At 46.7% G+C, this 20494-nt stretch overlaps 1 protein-coding gene across 1 annotated transcript; it reads left to right on the top strand.

Moving 5' to 3' along the window:
• The first annotated feature begins 10149 nt into the window (after positions 1-10149).
• On the top strand, positions 10150-18968 carry LOC135384220 (neprilysin-1-like). The gene is made up of 2 exons (XM_064613430.1): positions 10150-10344; positions 16770-18968. Exons 1-2 carry the CDS (start codon positions 10315-10317, stop codon positions 18909-18911), a joined length of 2172 nt encoding a protein of 723 aa, XP_064469500.1. The 5' UTR covers positions 10150-10314; the 3' UTR covers positions 18912-18968.
• Positions 18969-20494: the final 1526 nt, after the last annotated feature.

Here is a 20494-nt window from a genome sequence, read left to right as displayed (position 1 = left end):
TTAATAATGTGACTTGGACAACATTTGTGTCGCCCTTTTGCAGAACTATTACAACCTTATGGGATGGAAGCCTGACGAGTGCTTTACTCGTTGATGCCACGGATCCTACTGGAGCCTGTACCATCAAATTCCCTACAAGTCGCTAGACGGGTTCAGATGTCACAACAGCAAAATGGTGATCCAGACCTCATTTATTTAAGGAACCTGTATTCGCGAATGGTTTGCGTTTGGAAATATTGTGTGACTGGGTCATCGCTGTCATCCCCATCGTTCGCCTGTTCATTCTAGGCATTCACAGGCATTCGCCTGTTCAGTCTACCCTTGCTCTTTCCTGTCTCTTACAGGAGTCCTGCACAGAGAGACCGAAACTTTTTCTAATGTTGGGTGCATAATTCTTGCGTGAACTCAAATCCCATAGTCCGCTACTATTGGTTTCTGTGATTGTTACAGAACACTGGTAATTAACTGCGTTTAACCGTTCCGTTTCGCCGTCTCAAAAGAAGCGCCATTTCCGTGTGTAATACTACGTCACACCTCCATGACAGCCGTCAGGCGTGTGCTTCTGATCTCGGGGTAGCCGGTTGCGGTCAAGGTGAACCAGACTGGAAGGCCATTTCGCAGGAGAATGCCCCGAGTCAAAGTCGCAGCGGAGCCAAATAGCCGGTTGCGGCCAACTGCGAAGACGCGAAGGCGGCAGCTTCCGTTCGTGCAGGACAGGTTGCCAACAGCTGAGAACCAGCGAGTTTTTACATACTTGGGAACAATTTTAAAATATGTTTGCGTCTACTAAATGCGACGAAACTTGCAGAGCTATTCTCCTTCTGGGACTTTATGAGATGCATGAAACAGTAGCAGCGTTTTTCGGACTGTGCTGAACACCTTTAACAATATTTCTAAACTATAATACGTTAAACTAAAGACTGGGTTAGACAGACAGAAACAGCAAGCACTGGTGAAATCAGGAGGATGGTACAAATCCTAGCGACAGTAGCATATATAAAATTTCTGGTGAAGTACTTGTAATTTGCAAAGGAATGTGAACCAATTACCCATTTATTTCTGCGTAGTGGCATGAAAAGCAATTGTGTCATCGAAGACATGAAACGATCTTTGAGTGCGAGAGGGACACCTCATGAAGCGATATGCTCTCAACACAGCAATATCAATAATTCGTGGCGTCAGTTTACGTGACGAGACAACTGTGATCATCAGTGACGCAACAGTCCTCGGTTCAAGTAGTAGTTTGGTGTTTCGTCCATATGAGGGTTCCTTAACGGGGTCCCAAATCTCAGCACAGCGTATTTGACGTCCCTCGCGGAAGGCGGCGTGTCTAAGCAACTTGTATATGTACCCTGCCACCAACCTGTATACCTGATATGTACCTGATATGTACCTGGCGCTCTCTCTCGGTATCGACCCCGCAATTGGGATCAGTAGGGGGACACGCTAAGAACTGATCCACTGAAGCATGTGACAGCAGTATTGCTAGATAGTGAGGTCAAAGGAGGCAGGACAGATTTATTCTGGGTGTGGAGCGTGGGGGATGGTGTTGGGGGAAGTGGCTGTCAGCCCGCTCAGAGACAGCGGTCTGGTGCACCCCCGGTGCCTGTACCACTGCAACTGCCAGGATGTTACCGCATGTCAGACATGTCAAACTGTGTATTCCGCGTCCAGAATGATCTGATGCGGGCGCCCGCGCTGATGCCAAGAGAATCTTTCTCAATCTCTTCAAGGACGCTTCTTAACAATACCGTCCGGCTCGACGAGTCCACATTCTAATAGACCTCTCCCTGTCTGTAAACAAATGGCGTCATAGTGTTCGACAGCGCGACCAGTTTGGTAGGCTTGAACTATGCTCGGAGCTAGGGGGCGAACAAGGTCGCGCCTGAAAGCCACGGTCTTGAGGGGATTACGATAGACCCTGAAAGGGGCGCGACCTTCGGTCCTACTTTTTTTTCTAGAGGAAGCAGCAAACAGGTGCCCGTTCGTGGAACCCAGCCCTCCTCTTCCGATTTGTTTCGGTTTCAGTCTGTCTACCGCCTTGATGATGACGTCTCTTGGGTAGAAGTGTCTTCGACCTGGTAATCGAGGTCCGAATGTCCTTGTGCGGTTCCGTGTATCCCGGCAGGAGCTTTTCAGTAAGGCCGGTCTGACGAATGGAGGTCCACAAAAGGACACGAGATCGGCTATAGCGTTAACGACACGCTTCAGTGGAAATCGTTGGAGCGGTCGCTATGATCATCCTGGGATAAGAAGGTTCGGCATATGGCGAGTTGCCAAGCTCCTCAGCTTTATGGGTGGACGCAGCAGAGAACGGATGCAGTTGGAAGTTTTCTGGTTAAGTAAGGAAGGCATCACGTATGAGGGCGTTCGAGGCGGCAGTCTTACAGAAGCAAAAGGGGCGAAAACCCAGTGGTGGATTGACGGGCAGTGTCGTAAGGGTACGCCACACACTGAAGGATGCCGTTCCAGTTTCGATGGTCAGCAGTGACGTACACTGATATCATCTGGGCAATGGTGCGATTCAGCCGAGCGGTCTGAGGATGGTAAGTGTGGGCGTTCGGTGGATGTTGCGGATCGGGAATTCTTGGCAACATGTAACAAGAACTGTGCGCCGCGGTTACTGAGAAGGGTTTGTGGTGTTACGTGCCGTAAGAAGATGACTCAGAGCAGGAATTGGACTATTTCAGTGGCTGTGCCAGATAGAACAGCTTTAGTTTCGACATACGGAGAGAAGTGGTCAATTAGGACTATTGTTCATGGTTTACAGAAGAGAACTCGGGGAAGGGTACCAGTAAACCAACGCCAACTCGATCGAATGGAGCTTCTGTGGCTGCGTGTGGCTGGAGAAAGCCGGCGGGGGCAGGAGTGGGTGCTTGTCTCAGCTCACACGGCTTGCAGAATCTTATATACTTTTCTACAGTTTTATGCATGCCGGAACAACGGAACCATTCTCGTAGCCGGCCATTGGCTTTGGCTATACCCATGGTGGTTTGCGGAGATGACATCATGTTGTAGGCGGCCTGGTACGACGAGTGACACAGAGGAGAACCGTAGTTCCTAAATTATGTTTGTTGAGTACGCCATCAACAATGATGAACTGTCCTGTTGTTGAAGATGCGCGGTGTGTTTCGTCAGTCAATGTTCCAAAGAGCGAAGTAAGGGTAGGATCACAACGCTGTTCTTGCGTAATGTTCATAAGTCCATAGCCGAGGCTACAACTGCTGCCATCATTGGTGAAAACGACGGAGGTGTACAACGTAACAATACGTCGGCATTCATACGCTCGATACCAGACTTGTGGTGAAGTAACCTTGAAGTTTAAGAATCCAACTTCATAGTCGACTGGTGGGATTCTTGAGGCGAGTCAAACTAGCATAGAGCGTGGTGATCGGTGACTACATGAAAGTGACGGCCATGGAAGTATGGCCTGAATTTTGATATAGCCCAAGCGACGGCATGGCATTCTGATGGGGGTAATTGCGCTCTGGTGGTGAGATTGACCGGCTAGCACGGACCTGCTGGATTGCAGAAAAATAATCTTAGGGCCTACGTTTGCGAAGAGAATATGCGCCAATGCATAACCTAACCGCTTGTGTCTTCATGCTTCGATCGATGCCAGCGCTCCGCGTCCCATACGAAAGGCACGTGATTTCTTGGAAATTTGGTGCACGACTTACTTAAGAAGACCGCCCTTGGGAGTTCTCCTGTGAAGGCATCTCTGTGGAGCCTGTCCACTTGGAACTGGGGGGCCACTGAGACAAAATAACGCCAGGTCCTCGATCAGCGTGAAGAAGTGAACTCACAATCTCACTCCTCTTAACCAGCCTAGGCTCACGATGCGGCATGTTTTCGGCTGTACCACCGACCTCGGTGGATCAGTCTCGGTACGCGGTCTTCATTCTCAATGGCTGACCTGGACACAGCTGTGGCTGACCGGGAAATGGACCTGACGTCATCCTGGGACTATTTCCTGGGAATGTTGAAGTGGACTCTTAGTATAGTCGAATTAAGATACGGGATAACACAGTGTTGCCCGATACTCCAAGGAGTGCAACACGCTCTGCTGTGCTTCGTGTCCCTGCAGTGTGAATATAGTGAAACTGTAAAGGGCAAATAAAGTATTCTCGTTAAAATAAAACAAAAACAAGGCCTTGGTGGATATCAATTGGTAGCGCGTCCGCCTTCTGATCCTAAGGTGCGGGTACGATCACGACCGAGGACGCCTGCGACTTGGTGGCAGTGTACAAGTAATTTAGATACGCAGTCTTCTGCTAGAGACGTAAAACACGGTTGCTGTGCGCCGAAATTTCTGTCCGCAGGCGAATCCGAGATGAACAGTCGAGCTAATTCGATGATGATCCAGGATAAATTTCAAAGATAATTCTGGATCTTTGCCAAAGTAGCTGGACTTTTCATTTGACTCGCCTGTGAACAATTTCCTGGACTGTGTTCAGTAATTTGCGTTTGGAAGCAATCGTACCTCATTATGGGAATATTTCGTGATCAAGTTAGCTGTAGCAAGATCGGCAACTCACCTTCAAGCCTATCATTGCCTTTGTTTTGTCTTTTAGAGGTTAGGCTTATGTGACTTACGTGCTCTTCTTGGTATTCTCGAAAAACATGTACATTTGTAGTTTTCATTTGTATTTTTCCCTCTGCACCCTCCTCTCCTGGAAGTTCCATATTTATATGCCGTGCCTTGTAGTGTACGATAACATGAAGAAGTGCAGGATCTGCACAAAAGCAAGAAAAGGCGAGTGCCTTAAATTTCTGGCGTTTAATTATCTTTAAAGCTGATTTCAAAGCACGTCAAAGAAAACTCAGGCGGACAAAATTAATCCATATATACAGACAGCTGTGGCATCGCTCATGACCATATTTCTTGACCACGCTATATCCTTATTACTCCCGACTGTATCCAGCTCATAAACCGTAAAGCAATAAACCAAATAATAGACGTAATACACTACCCTACAACCCTAACGTCAAACAAGGGCTCTTGTAACCATCATGTTTCTCCAGTCTTTCTTCTTCATAGTGCAACGTATGTTCTCTCTCATTCAGGTCTGCTATGACGGGCAGTGCGTGGACCCTGCTACAGACGTGAGCAAATACTGGTGAATAAATGTGTGCGGTGAAAAGAGTTCCAGTGCTGTGACACACCCAAGCACAAAGCACTGAACTGGCAACAAAGATTTTGTTTCCCGAAACAGCTTGCGTTTGTTGTCTCTGTTTATAGTCTGTATATATATTCCATAGCCTGTGTTCCACGACTTGCATACTGCTGCAAACTTGTTCAATACCAATGCGTGCATCGCATGGGCGTTCCCGGGATTTTTTTCCAAGGGGGGAAGCGTGCGAACCCCCACCCCCTAGCAAATGTTTGCTGGAGGCGGACATTGCGCACTATATGAGTGTCCAGAGGTTTCAATTATGACACCTTAGAACAATGATTACGACCTATGACTAAAGAGCGATCTATTTCCACAAGCGACCTTGGATTTCCAGGGGGGTCAAGGCCCCCATGCCCCCCTCTCGGTACCCCAATGGTCCATCGACCTGTTCATCCACATGGCTAAGAACGACGACGCTCAGTTTTGGTGACTCTGTGTGGAATGCTTTATCGTGACAGGTACACTCCTACAGTGGCAGGCATAGGCGTAGACTACAGGGGCAGCCGGACTCGTGCCCCTTCCTCCGGCGCGTTAGTTCGAAACGCCTCCACCCTCCTTTCACCATGCGGGGTTTACATGAACCCACATGACGAAACGAAGAGCGCGACGACGAAATGAAGACACAGGTGTGTCTTCGTCTCGTTGTCGCGTTTTCGTTCACCAGCTTTCGCTCGACATTCTACCCTCTTAACACAGACCCAAACGTTTGTGAGATTCCGGTGTCGGCGTCCGCATCGTTTCGCGACGGCGAGGAATGTACAGCTTGGCCGCTCGTCTGATGAGCTGGAGACACCCGCTGCTTGACACGTCAGTCTACAAGGAGGGATGTATGTGCAATGAACACATATATATTCAAGGGATCACTGTTGCGCAACTGCGCACTGTTGCGCAACTAAAGCATCTGAAACTCCCAGCTCTGGAGATGCGCATGCCAGTGTTTCACCGAACAATGACAACGCCTGCAGTCCCTTTATGGCTGACATGCCCGTTGGTGCTGGCCGGTCAGCAGCTAACGCAGGCGATATTCTGGGGCAGTCTCCAGCTACCGTGTCGTCTGTTCGCTTTTTGGCAAACGAAGCACTCGTGGCTGTCATGAAAAGTCTGTGCTGCCATCCACCAAAAGGTACGGCTGGCGGGCCTAGAAGAATAGCTTGGAATACAGCACCTACAAGTGGCTTTCGTGCAATACAAAGACCAGTAAGGTGCATTGTGCCATCCGTGTCACTGCCGGGGACAAAAAAAAAATATCCGCTGCCATGCACATCGCGAGACAAGGATTTATACATCGCATTTGTTAGAAGTGGTGGTTTCCACAGCTGAAAAAAAAAAAAGCACTACGCGCTTCAGAAGCCAGGAAAATTCATCGCTTCATCGCGCACCTTTCGGTTCGACATTGAGAACTACAAGCACAGGACTCAACGTAGCGTCTGCGCTCTTACGGTCAAAGCTTTGGATAGTCGCCGAAGTCTGTTGGCAGTATTGTCGTCTGTTCGCTTTTTGGCATGCCAAGGTCTCGCACGGCGCGTTCACAATGAAGACGAGGGGTAGTTGAGGCAACTTTTAATGTTCCGCGAAGCTGATGTATACCAGGTATATGGGCACGGCTCAACAAAACAAGGTATAAGCGGATTTCCCAGGAAGTGGAGAACGATAAGCTAGAGCTGTTTACCCGGAACATGCTTCGCTCCCTATAATGAGAGACGTCCAGGATGCAGGGTTTTATGCGGTGATTGCTGACGAGGCTTCTGACATAAGCCCGCAAGAACCGAGCTACTATTTCGCCTCAGGTACGTTAAACAATGTCTGGAAGTTGAGAAGGTATTTGCTAGATTTTATGTGACCACGGCCACCAGAGCCCTCTTCTCGATTCTGAAAGATGTGCTTTATCGATTCAATCCTCCAATGGGACACTGGTGGGCTTCGAGCCCTAGTGCGAACCATTGAACCAAGACCCATGTATGTCTACTGCCTTGCACACACACACTGAATCTGGTGTTTCAAGTTTTCTGCATGAAAATTGATGTGTGTAGGGAATTCGGTAAGCGTGCTCACAGGCTTCTTTAAAGCGCCTCATCTAGGTCCAGCAGTTTTCAAGGGAAGGAACACCTCCCTTCGAACATAGAATAGAATAGAAGAAAAATAGAAAGGAAAAAAAAACGGAAACGTAGATCACACTGGTGTCACAGCTGTTCCAGGACGAATGACGTGTGAAATGACCGAATGATTTAAAAGATTCTGACAAAACATGATTTAGACGGTTCTTCAAGACGACATGGAAGCTGTGTCAGTATCGCCATGACAGGCGCCTATTGCGCCACGGTTGTTGCTAAAGGTACTCCCGCATCCGGAAAGGTGTGTAAGAGACCGATACGGTAATTAATGTTCGTCATGGTTTCACAGTCTACTTGGATAAGTTTCTCTTCCGAAGACAACGTCCTTATTAAGTAAACGAGTGTTAAGGATATGCACTCCCTCTGCAGTTAAGCCAGAATGATGCAAGCCGGACACATGAATGGGAGAGCAGTGCAGGTACGTAACTTCTCTGAGCGCAGGTCGTCTGCTTTGCGATCGCACCGCAGAGCACTAAGCGAAAAGTCCTCTGTAAATATGCCGACTCTTACTTACCAGTGTGAGTGTTGACGTGACCATGTTCCGTAGAGCACGGTGTTACGCTCCTCATTGTACAAAAGCAAAGTACGCTAACAAGAAACAGCATTCCACGAGCTGATCTCTGACTTCTCCGCGAACTCTAGGCGCCATCACTCCCGCCCGGCTGTAGGACGCCAAGGTCTCTCTGTCGCCCCATGATGGGTTTTGTCCAACATGACATTTACAGAGGGGGAATTCTGAAATGCTCTCAACATTCATTACATCCATTCATTACATCAAAATCAGGGAAGAGTAACGGTAATGGTAACGGAAACAGAAACAGTATATTACCGAACTTGAAGATGGTAACGATAACGGAAACGAAAACGCATACCACTATCCTCCATTCAGAAACGGAAACGAAAATTATCATCTGGTATTGAATTCGGGTAATGGCTATTACTGTTGTGCGATGACATTTCAGTAACTTTTCATTCTATTTTTGTATTTTGATGACTCCATTCCCTGTAATGCTCTAAATACTATACGACAGCATGGAAACAAAGCGCAGTATTGTATATCGAGGGGGCATCACTCGCTTACCTACTTGTGGCATCACCTACCTACATGACATCAAGACATGAGACGTACACAACATAGACCCCACGCATTCTACTCCACAATAGCACCAGGATGACAGCATATGATTTTTTGTACTTTCTTCATTTCACCGTGGCTATGGGGGTATGGTTTACTACTCAGAGCGTCCGCCTATGAATGCAACATTGGATGAAGGTTACGCCCATGGAGGGTTGCTGGATTCAGAGTGACTGAAGATGGAAGGCTGACTGAAGACATGTTCCTACACTTCTTTAAAAATCTTGCAAGATGTGCGACACCCAACGAAGTAAAATTACTTCTGTATTGTGTATGCATGACGCCGAAGCAGCACTTGGGCAAACCAGGGTGCTGACAGAGCCGGGCGGGCTGTCCTCCCGCAGCCCTGTAACAGCCGTTCCATTACCGGAAACAGTAACGGAAACGTATCAGAAACGGATAACGGAAACGAAAACATAGCAGCAACAAAGATGGAAACGGTAACGAAAATACGTGCGTTATCCTTCCCTGATCAAATTTAACAGAAACAACGTTACCAGAAGATGGCAATTAATGTTCTAAGACTGGAACACATAGAAGGAACAAAGCCTCAAGTGCCTAAGAAATTAATGCTAAAAGAAGCAAGTCACTGAAAAGGTTAGCCAGGAGTGGTACCCGAACCCACATCTTCTGGGTTCTGGATGTGTTAGCTTAGCTCAATTGGCAGAGCCCTGGGTCGGTAATCCAGAAGATGTGGGTTCGAGTTCTACAGCTAACTAACCTCTTCAGTGACTTCCTTCTTTTATCATTAATTTCTGAGGCACTTGAGGCGTTGTAGGTATTTGTCCCTTCCATGTGTTCAAGCCTCAGAACATCAGTTGACATCCTGTAGTGATGTTGTTTCTACTAATTTTCATGTAATGAATGGCAAGAGCAGATGACGTATGTTCAGAGCATTCCGGAATTCCCCCTCTGCAAACCTCTTCTTCTTCTTCATCATCTAACTGCGTAGTGTCTGGAGCTATTTGGTCTCCCTGGTGGGCACCTGCAGCTTCATTTCTTTTAATGTTTCAGCGTAGTGTGAAGACGTGTCTTGAACGTGCGACGCTCTGCCATGAGCGTTCACTGTTTCCTTCGTTCTCTCATTTTCACATCAGCGAGAGAACAGCTTAATAGCGGTTGACGATACCGCTGTCTTTTAAAAATGCGCAGAGGGCTTTCATTACTTTCACTTGTTGCTGTTTGCAGCGCCAGTAACCAATAGTTTGCACAAGCTCAAAGGTCGAGAGTCAAGCTTATCGAGCACAGCCTGAAGTCGTTCTCTGTGAGTCTCGTAAGAGGAACACTGCATGATTATGTGAAGTGTGTCTTCCGGAGTGTTGCATGTGCTGCATAACGAAGTTGATATGAGTTTCAGTTACAGAGCAGTTAGTAGCAGTTAGTTTTGCGCGCCACGAGGCATGCTTCAGGTTACGTCTCAAGCACCAAAGTAATTATATGTCTTCGTATGTGTCGTTACATGACTTTATATGTGCGAAGGAGGGATAGAAGCATTAAACAGTCCTTCGGGATCTATAGGTTGCGCTGCTTTAGACCTGACCGATCTCCCTTGGCGTCTCGTCGAGCTAGTTCTGAGGAATCTTGTAAACTTAGGTCAGTGGGACTTGGAGGACTTAGAACTAAGCTATAGGTGGAGGCAGTTCTGACGGAAGTTGAAAAGAAAGAAAGAAGGACGGTCATAACGCCTCGTGATATCTGTTCGAAAAGAGCTGGTACGCGGCTGATAGCTAACGGCCGTGGCCTCTGAGGTGGAAGAAGAAGAAGAAGAAGCTGGTACGCGTTATCACTCTTTGCGAAGGAGAAGTGCCATCAACCTCTACCAGCTCCATACTTGAAGTGTGAGCCACGATATCGAGTGTCTCTGCAATACGTTGTCCTCTAGACCTCAACGATGAGTGTTGAAGAACTGAGTGGAGCTGAGGTAAGTCAGCGGCGGCTCGGGGATAGGAGGTGCCATGAAGTACCGATGATCAACGGACGATTACATGAAACTTTATCGCGATATTGCATGGAACGAAAAGATATACCGTGTGTAGTTCCGTATCGGGACCACTCGTTTCTTTAAAAATTAGCGAAAGCGTTAGGAAGGTAAATATTGCACAGAAGTGGAAGAAGGTCATATACGGAATCTAAAAATGTAAGAATTATAAAATGCTGTGGACTAGAAGTTTTTTTTTTTTTTATATATGCATTTCAACAACCTCACCTGATTCACTTTTAGCGCAGGAGAAACACGGGAATGCTAAGCCTAACGGACTCCATACATGCCATCTTGCAAGAGGTAGGGTCGTTGAATTCGGCTAAATCACCTCACTTTAGTGAGGTTGGTCTAGGTTAGGTTCTACAGATTTGGGGGAGCGCCCCCACCCCCCACCCCAGGCACGCGCTGGGCGGTACTGGCGCCGAGACTGCGCCTCGGGTTAGATCAGAAGGTCCTCAGTCAAAATGGCGGATCGGCTTCAAGAAACGGGCGATAAAATTTAATTTTTGTACGTTTCACGCAACATACGAGGGTCATTCCTGTTTAATTTCGTTACTAATTAGCTCCTCTTTCATGTAAAAGTGTTTGATTTTTGTTTGTATTCTTTTTTTTTTCTTTAAAAAAAGCCAGTGGTCCCGATACGGAACTACATTCAATAAAATCGTTAGCAACGCGAACTTCGCTCTGTCTATTTCCAATGGGCCATGGCAGCGTAGCACAGATACATCGCCCTACCGCTAGGGGTGCCGCTCACGCAGAAACAAAACGAGCTCTGGTACGCCTACCGGGAGCTAGACGCCACTGTGCCTTGACCGCGCCATATTGACTTCTGCATAGGAAAATCGGGATGTACGGAGAGCAACGTTTGCATGGAAAACTTTTTGTTACTTGGAGTGTGGTTACTACGATTTCTTTCTTCGTTTTCATCCGGTAAATGCATCATCCCGCGCCAACGGAAGTTCATGCGGTAAGTAGGTGCATAAATGTGGGGCTACTTTATCTGCACCCACCCTGTATATATATATATATATATATATATATATATATCCTTTTTCTTACGAAATAAATAACGTGGAAAGTGAAAAAAAAGGTAGCGCGCGCGTAGCAGACCATGCAACCAGGTAGCAGCGATGATGATATTGTGCACGTCGTCTCTTGTGCCCGATGATATGAGGTAGCGCTTCTAACAGCTACTGCAGTAACTAGCCTTAAACGGAGACTTCACAAAGATTCCAACAAAATTAGGTGAGCGTCCTACCGAACAAAATAAGCTTTCAAAGGTAAATGCGAAAGGAGCCACTGTTAAGAAGAAACCTTCCAGAATATACGCTTACAAATCAACGCACAAAAAGAATCGCTGAAATATCCCCGTGCAAATAAAAACTATAAGGAATTCACGGTTAAGGATATATCGTTAAAAATAAATCGTTTCAGAATCCCCCAAATCCACCCTACGGTTGCTACAGTCACATGGTATTGGCGCCGAGAAGCTTGGGAGTCGCCCCCTGGTGTTCACTGAACGAACCTTGTCGTGGGGATGTTCCCGGGCGGTATTCTCACATTGCATTGCGTATAAAGGCATTGCACGTGTTAGGGGCTGTCCAGCATTGATATTTCCTGGTGATTCATGAAGAAAACGACATATGTGTTCCAAGTAAATCGCATTTTTATTCCAATATGACAGTTTTTACTGTAAGTAACAGAAACGAAACCGAAACGGGGATCCCCACCAAGAGACGGCGCAGTGGCGCCCCTAGTGAGGGTCTCGCCGCCCATAGCCGCGAGTGAAATGGACCCTCCGCTTCGAGAAATAGTCCCGAAGTTGGAATAATTTAGATAAAATGGTTAAAAAGCAAGCGAGCTGGTGGCTAAGATCCATGACGAAAACCCGAGACTGGGAAAAAGACGAAAAACAGACGACACAACACAAAGTCTCAGAGACTTGAGACTTTGAGACTTTGTGTTGTGTCGTCTGTTTTTCGTCTTTTTCCCAGTCTCGGGTTTTCGTCATGGAATAATTTCATTGGGCTCTTATGAGCATGACTATACTTCGATACTCTGATACTTGTAATGCATAATTTGCAATGCATTTCTCAACTTGCATCTTTTGCCGCCGACTAAAACCCGTACTTGGAACAGTCGTGACGTCAGGAGTGTTCTCTTCCGGCCTTTGCGGCGTCTGCTCGGCTCCTCTCGGCGGGCTGTGTGTCGTGCTTTGTTGTCGTTTGTGCGTCGCCGTTCCTAATGCCCGTCATTTCAATGCGCATGGCATCCCTGCTTTTGATTAACAGTGACTGATTACTGCGTACGTGACGGTGTTGTCGAGCGATGAAATCAGCACTGAAATGCCATCGCACAACGGTAACGGACATTACCCGAATTCAATACCGGACGATAATTTTCGTGTCCGTTTCTGTTTCCGGTAATGAAGGACAGTGATACGCGTTTCCGTTTCCGTTAGCGTTACCATCTCCAATTTCGGTGATATACCGTTTCTGTTTCCGTTACGGGGGGTCCCCGAAATCCACCATTATGAATAAACGTTTAAGAATAAAACATTCAATAATAATCCGCTTAAAAATACACGGTTAAAAATATATCCCATAAAATAAACCGCTTACTATCCCCGCTTAGAGATCACCGTTTAATAATCCACCATTAAAAATAAACTGTTTCAAAATCCCCTCGTCATCTAGCACGGAGGCGGCCTGATTGCAATTTGCGACGGGTTAGATCATGTTACGTTAGGTGAGTTTAGTTTGGTTTAGTTTAGTTTGGGATAGTTTAAGCTAGTTTGGTCCTGTGAGGGTTAGTTTAAACCCCTTGCTTGCAGTTCACATTGATATGGGCCATACCGCATGACCCTAGCAACTGTAGGGTAGATTTGGGGGGATTCTGAAACGATTTATTTGTAACGATGTATTTTTAACCGTGGATTCCTCAGCGTTTTTATTTAAACGGGGATATTTCGGCGATTATTTTTGTGCGTTGATATTTAAGCGCATATTCTGTGAGATATATTTTTAACAGCGGGTACTTACGCGTTTATTTTTGAAAGATTATTTTTAATGGTTTCAAACTGGATACACCCTCCGTTACCATTACCGATACCTTTCCCTGATTTCAGGAGCGTCCCCTACTCACATGCCAGACACGTTCCGGCGCTCATCAGGTGTCCACCGTCAAGGCGGTATCCGTGGTGGTGGCGCTATTCGCGGCGAGACCCTCACTAGGGGCGCCACTGTGCCGTCTCTTGGTGGGGATCCCCGTTTCGGTTTCGTTTCTGTTACTTACAGTAAAAACTGTCATATTGGAATAAAAATGCGATTTACTTGGGACACATATGTCGTTTCTTCATGAATCACCAGGAAATATCAATGCTGGACAGCCCCTAACAAGTGCAATGCCTTTATACGCAATGCAATGTGAGAATACTGCCCGCGGGGACATCCTCACGAACGAGGTTCGTTCAGTGAACACCAGGGGGCGACTCCCAAACTTCTGGGCGCCAATGTTGAAGGTGTTTCACGCAACGGGAGATTCGTGGCGCTGTTGTGGGCGACGCAAGTTCGGTACAGCTGTACTAATGATAGGAAAACGGTTTTTGAACGCCTAACATTCCATACCGGCCAAAGACAGAAACAAAGATGTGCGCCTTCTACACTGCTCCTTTAAAAACGCGTCAAGATGAAAGGCATATACATTAAAGGGGCAGGAATATTCTCCAGTTAGTATGCTCTATGAAAGAACGTGGCTCACGATATCGAATTATGAAATTCATTTACTCCTAGCGAGCGCCTTTACCACGAAACAATGCCAGTCAAACAGCGTAGTCCGCGTGAGTCTCTTCCTTCCTACTCGGAGAGCACCTACGTCACACGTCTCGGAGGAGGAGGAGTGTCGTTTGGGAGGAACCCGAGAGGTCTGCCTGCCTGATTAGGCGGCATGTTTCTCGGGAAGGGAAAGGTGGTGGAGAGGAGGAGAGGAAAGGGTGAAGTGGAAGACCGAGCGGAATCCGCTCGGGGGGGCGGAATCCGCTCGGTCCATGGGCCGACTTCAGGGGAACTGTGCCGGCATACGCCTATTACACATCTGAGGGAAACCCAGGAAAAACCCCAGACGGCACAGCCGGCCCGCGGATTCGAACCGCGGACCTCCCAGTCTCCTCCCAGTCACCGGAGCTGGTCACACGTCTCGCACGTGTAGCAAAGCTGCATTCCAGTCACTGGAGATGGGGGGAGACTTCGGACTCCTACCCAATGACGGGCCTGGTTGACACAAACAGCGGCGTGCGGGGAGAACCGGTTGTGGGAACACCGCCGTGACCTCGCGGAGCAACACAGCGCTGAAAACATAGTGCGCCCATGAAATGCAATACTGTGGGCTTTTGGTACCTTTTGATCTGGCTACTTTGGGTTTGACAAGTGTAAATGTGTTTAGAATTGACCTCACTACCCGATATTAAAACAAAATCAGTATATAGGCGCCCCTCATTTTGAATGGTTGATGGTGCGCGACGTCAAAATGACGTATGGCTATCGTCGCCAGGGCATCGCAGGGCGGGGCATGACCGCGAAAGAGTGCAGTGAATATTCGGTTGGTTTGGAGTCACTATTTACTTTTTTGCGACAAAAATTTTTGCTAAACGTCACTGCAGGAAGCGAATCAGGCTGCATTACAAAAAAGTGCACCTTGCGTACCTGTTTACTGCCCCTTTAACTTGAGCTGTTTTATCCTTCAGCAGAGCCTACAATTTCCCTAGAGGAGCCGGCTACTTCAATGGCACATAATTTTAAGCAAACTATTAGATGACAATGAAACAGTTGGGCTAATTTGTGTCATATGCTGGTTCTAACCTCATCGATCCATTCATAACTGACGACAACAACGTTTTGGCGCATTATAGCCTCCGTCGCTGCTGCGCCGTTAAAACCACTAATCGTGATCATCATCATCATTAACTTGAGCTTTGTGTGTGCCATCACAACGGCAAATTCTAGAGGGTTGTACATAAAAACAGTGTGATTATACCCTACGAGTTCTGTTAAACACGGCTCTCATGCACGGCGTCCGAGTTGATAGGTATACGAAGGAAGATGAAAGTCATTGAAAGGGTTAGCCAGCTGTAGGACCCTGTGGTACAGCCCTGGACCGGTAATCCAGAAGATGTGGGTTCGTGTCCTACACTCTTAGAAATGAACTTCACCGCATAGCACGCTCTTAGCCAACCATTATCTCGAATGATATCGCTATGTTACCTGATTTGTTCAAAACGGGAGGCGTACGCCTTTTCTATGACACTTATGCGGTTCATAATTGTCACAAAAATGGCGTACGCCTCCCGTTTTCAGCAAATCAGGGCAGATAACGATATCATACGAGATGATGGTTGGCTAGAGGCGCGCTATGCGGCGAAGTTCATTTCTAAGAGTGTAGGACACGAACCCACATCTTCTGGATTACCGGTCCAGGGCTGTACCACAGGGTCCTACAGCTGGCTAACCATTTCAATGACTTTCATCTTTCTTCGTTAATTTCCTAGGCATTTTTGAGGCTTTGTATGTGTTTGTCCTTTCTATGTTGTTCCAGCCTCAGAACCCTCAGTTCCCTCATGGCTAAATATAGGCCTGTTTAGAGGTATTAATGTTACGCACTGCGTAACTGGTTACTACAATCGCCCTAATGGACATCCCTAATGTACGGTTCCTTCTGAAACATTAATACATGATCACGTTTCAGCAACGAGCGCGACACTTCATGCAAGCATTTCATGGCTAATGTTTCAATTTCAATTTCAATTTTCAATTTATTGATATACCACATTACATGGTGGGACAACAAAGCTAAAAGTTACCGGAAGTAACTTGACAAGGCTGTGCCGCCCAAAGTTTCAGCAGCATACATCATGTCATATATTATACACACAAACTAATAATAACAAATCAGTATTTTTTATCGAGCATGAAATAAATAACAATGTGAAAAAACTGGTAATGATGAAAAATAACAATTGCTATTTATTAACAAAGAAAGTTAAGAAGATCTTTCTTAGTACATATGTTTAGAGCAGCACTATTGTTGAGTTGTTCATTGAGAAACTGCGGTAAATTATGACGAAGTGATTTGCGTGATTTGTGCTTAAGAACGGAATCTTCCATTTGTCGTTACCACGGAGGTAGATCGTACGACTGAATTCTTCTAATTCTGAAGTAGTCTTTAGGAAGTGCTGATACGCAACATTACCAAATTGGTATGCAGAGAGTAACTTATATAGGTATACATATTATTTACCTTTATTTATGCCTAGAGTCTCAAACAAACCCTTCGTTCTTAACCTTCATATTTACACTCGCTCGCTCTTTCAGCAACAGGAAGAAACCGGAGGACAGACACCAGGGAGAAATGCAGCTAGAGGTTCAAACAAGGAGGTTTTCTTTGGCATAGCGTGTTTTGGAGCGGCGGCGGCCGTGCTTGGCTTAGCGGCCTTTGTGCTGGCAAATAGGGGCCCACCTCGTGACGTCGACGACTCCGACGATTCCATTGTGACGATAAAGAAGTTCCCTTCTGGCAACAGGCCCACGCCGGTTTGGGACGACGAGGACACGTCTAGCCAAGAGAGAACAAAATGCAGGTCTGACGACTGCCAGTACATGCGGTGGCTCATCAACCTCTCCGTGGACAAAAGTTTGGATCCCTGCGATAACTTTTACTCTTACGTCTGCTCGGGAGCCAATCGACGATTCGAGGCGGACTTCGACCGCGTCGGCGGCGGCATGCTGTCAGTAATGGCGGGCAACATCACCACTGCCATATACTGGAGTTTGAAGAACGAACGCGTAGGAAGCAGCAGCCAGTCGGGCTTTCAAAAGGCGGCAGCGTTGCTGCAGCACTGCGAAGACGCTCGGAATATGTATGATTACAACGTGCAACAGATTCCGGAATTCTTGCGCAAATATCAGCTGGCGCTGACGGATCAGCTGAATTTTCTTCCGCTCGACATTTTCGTTAAGTTCCTGCTCACCCTGGACATTCCTTTGCTGTTCAGCTTTCAGCCTGCCCTAGACGGAAACACCATCGCGATCCTGATGGATCAGCACCCAGTTTTTGTTGAGTCAAAGAATCAGCAGACTCAGTCGAGCGATATCGACAACGTAATCAGGGAGTTATTTTCAGCGGGAACAAATTATGTAAACGACATCATCACTGCAGAGAGTCAGGTAGTGTCATTATCAAACTATCAGACTTCACAAGACTACTACGAACTTCAACTTTCCCATCTTGGTTCAACACAATCCGACACCACCTTGTCGCAAACTTGGACAACTCTCCTTCAAACTTATAGCAATTCCAATCTTCCAGGACAGAAGAAAGTCCGTATCAGGAACGATGACATCAACTTTTTCATCGGCGTGTTTGGGAAGAACAGTCAGGTGTCCACGCGGGCCTTGCGGGCGTACTTCGCGTGGAGGACCACGTTGTACTTGTACAATACTTTGAACAAAGCGGCAACCCCCAACGAATGTTTACAAACCGTGCTTCAAGTGTTTCCAAACGCCGCAAGTTCCAGAGCAATGCTTCGCAGTGTCACGCCCAAAAAAATAGGGGAAGTCGAAGATATGACTAAAAACCTCGTAGCAGAAATCGACGCATCTTTCGCTAGATCTGCCTGGCTCGATAGCGCAACAAGATCAGGTGCACGGACAAAGCTGTCGCTGCTTGGGAAGCGTATCGGATTCCTCATGGGCTTCGAATCTGACGCAGGTGTCAACAGACAGCTCCAAGCAATGCCCGACTTACGAGGTCCCTTCATCGTCGATTTCATCAATGCAAAAAGTGCGCAAACAAACACGCTCTGGAGCAACGTTTACGCCGGCAGTTTGGAATCTATACGATGGAGCCAGCTACAGCTGCCAATCTATAGCGGGAACGCCGCATATTTTGCGCAGTTCAACACCATTTTCATTCCAGCTGGAATCCTGTACAGGCCGGCCTTCGCGGGCGGAGGACCGCCAGAAATAAACTACGGGGCACTGGGAGCGGTGCTGACGCACGAGTTGATGCACGGCTACGACATCTACGGTCGTCAGCACGACGGCTACGGACAAGTGACCGGGTGGTTCACGGATGCCAGTAAGCGCTCGTACAGCGCTCTGGTAAGGTGTCATAATGTCAATATCGACAATGCGCCAAAGGCGAGGCGTTCTGACGAGCAACTGAACGAGTACCTCGCCGATTCTATGGGCCGGACGTCCCTCTTCAACGCGTACAGGAGGGCCACGGAAACATCCGTCGCTACTTTGGGCAACGTCAAGGGCCTGACTTCGGATCAGATCTTCTTCGTTTCTTGGTGCCTCCTGTGGTGCGGGAAGACGATTGCCGACGGAGTGCACCCTCCGGCGGAAGACAGGTGTAACTTGCCTTACATGAACTCGGTTCATTTCAGCCAGGCCTTTAGGTGCCGACGGAACGCACCCATGAACCCGTCGCACAAGTGTTCCTTCTGGTAATAACCGTTACGCGACTGTGGACTGCTACAGCCATTAAAGTAAAAGAGATATGTCACAGTGCACGTGTCTTTTGAGTTTGGGTCGGGTGGTGTGGAATTGGCGTTGAAATGAGTTAGCGTAACTCGGGAAGTTTTGGCTCGGTTAAAGTTCAAACTGGTCCAGGACGTAACGGACCTTATTTCATTATTCATTTCCCTTATTTCATTTTCTTCAGTTTACCATTATGCATGGGAGGATGGCAGAAAAAAAGTTGCCAAATGCCGCCGATTTCAGCCGCAAGCACGTACGTACAGCCTATAAAAGGAAAAGAATACGAAATTAAAGAACTGCAGGATATCACAAATGAAGAAAGTTTACGGCACTAACAGCATCTGAAAACAATGCTATTAATCTGAAGACCATACAAGGGTAGAAAAATGCCATTTACAATACGTGCATGGTTCCTCTATTGCGCGACAAGGAAGGCCGGAACAAGACAGTTGAGATTTAAATTTGTTTCAGGATTTTTACGGGTAGAACAGAACGACCTCTTCAGATAACTTGCGACGCTAGATGATCAACGTGAATATTCCAAGTCATGCTCTCAGAAAACAGGTAGAAGATGCATTGGTCTGTAGTTCGTAAATTTGTTTTTGTCTCCTCCTTTAAAGATAATGATACCGCTGACTGTTTCGTCCTCACCGGGAATTTTCCCTGTGAAAATGACACGTTAAAAATGTATTCTAAACACGGAGCGAGGAGCGAAAAAATAGTAAATTTCATATATGATTGATATTCCTATACTCTTATTATTCCTGAGGACTGTAAATTTTATGATTTCTTCCGCTGTATAGGCGTCAGGAAGACCGAATATCTGTTTTCCTTGACATTTTAGCCATTCCGATTAGACGTGGGGGCGCTGAAATGCGACTGCCGATACAAAATGTTCGTTCAATTAGTTAGCGGGGACTTCGCCCTGTAAGAATCACTCCGCCGATCGAGATATTTCTCTTCTCTTTCTTTCTTTTTTTGCACAGTTATATGATTTTGGCTTAATAGGTACGTCGATTGATTTCCATAAGTGCTGTATTGTCTACGGCACAGTATTTTCAAATAATTTATTGTAATAATTTGACTTTGCGTTTAGACGTTCACGCCTCACCTGGTTCTTGTAGGTCTACTAGTATGTTCAGCTATGTTTCTGGGTTTTCGAAACCGTTAATATAGTTTCTTCCGTTTATATACAATTGATATTGAACGATGAGAAACCCATGACGTTCGACACCACGTCTTCACTGTATGAAAAATACGTTGTATGCGTCATTTACATCGATCTGTTCATAAACATCAGCGACTTCCTGGAGATTCTCTCGAAATGCATGTTAAATATTTTCATTAACATCCTGACGGACAATGTTCTGAATCTCTTCTCCGCATTGCATGGCTGTGAACAAACAGACTAGAAGATCAGAACTGATATCGGATGATAACGTGCGGGATGATACTACGTTATGTTCAAGAATATTCGTGACGCTACAGGCCAATAGTTGTGGCTGATATAGAGGTAATTCGTGTGGGGCTACTGATGACATTCAGGAAACCAT

This window comes from Ornithodoros turicata, chromosome 2 (genome assembly GCF_037126465.1).
Source record: "Ornithodoros turicata isolate Travis chromosome 2, ASM3712646v1, whole genome shotgun sequence".
NCBI lineage: Eukaryota > Metazoa > Arthropoda > Arachnida > Ixodida > Argasidae > Ornithodoros > Ornithodoros turicata.
The sequence above is the reverse complement of the archived record's forward strand: the minus strand, read 5'-3'. Positions and strand labels throughout refer to the sequence as shown.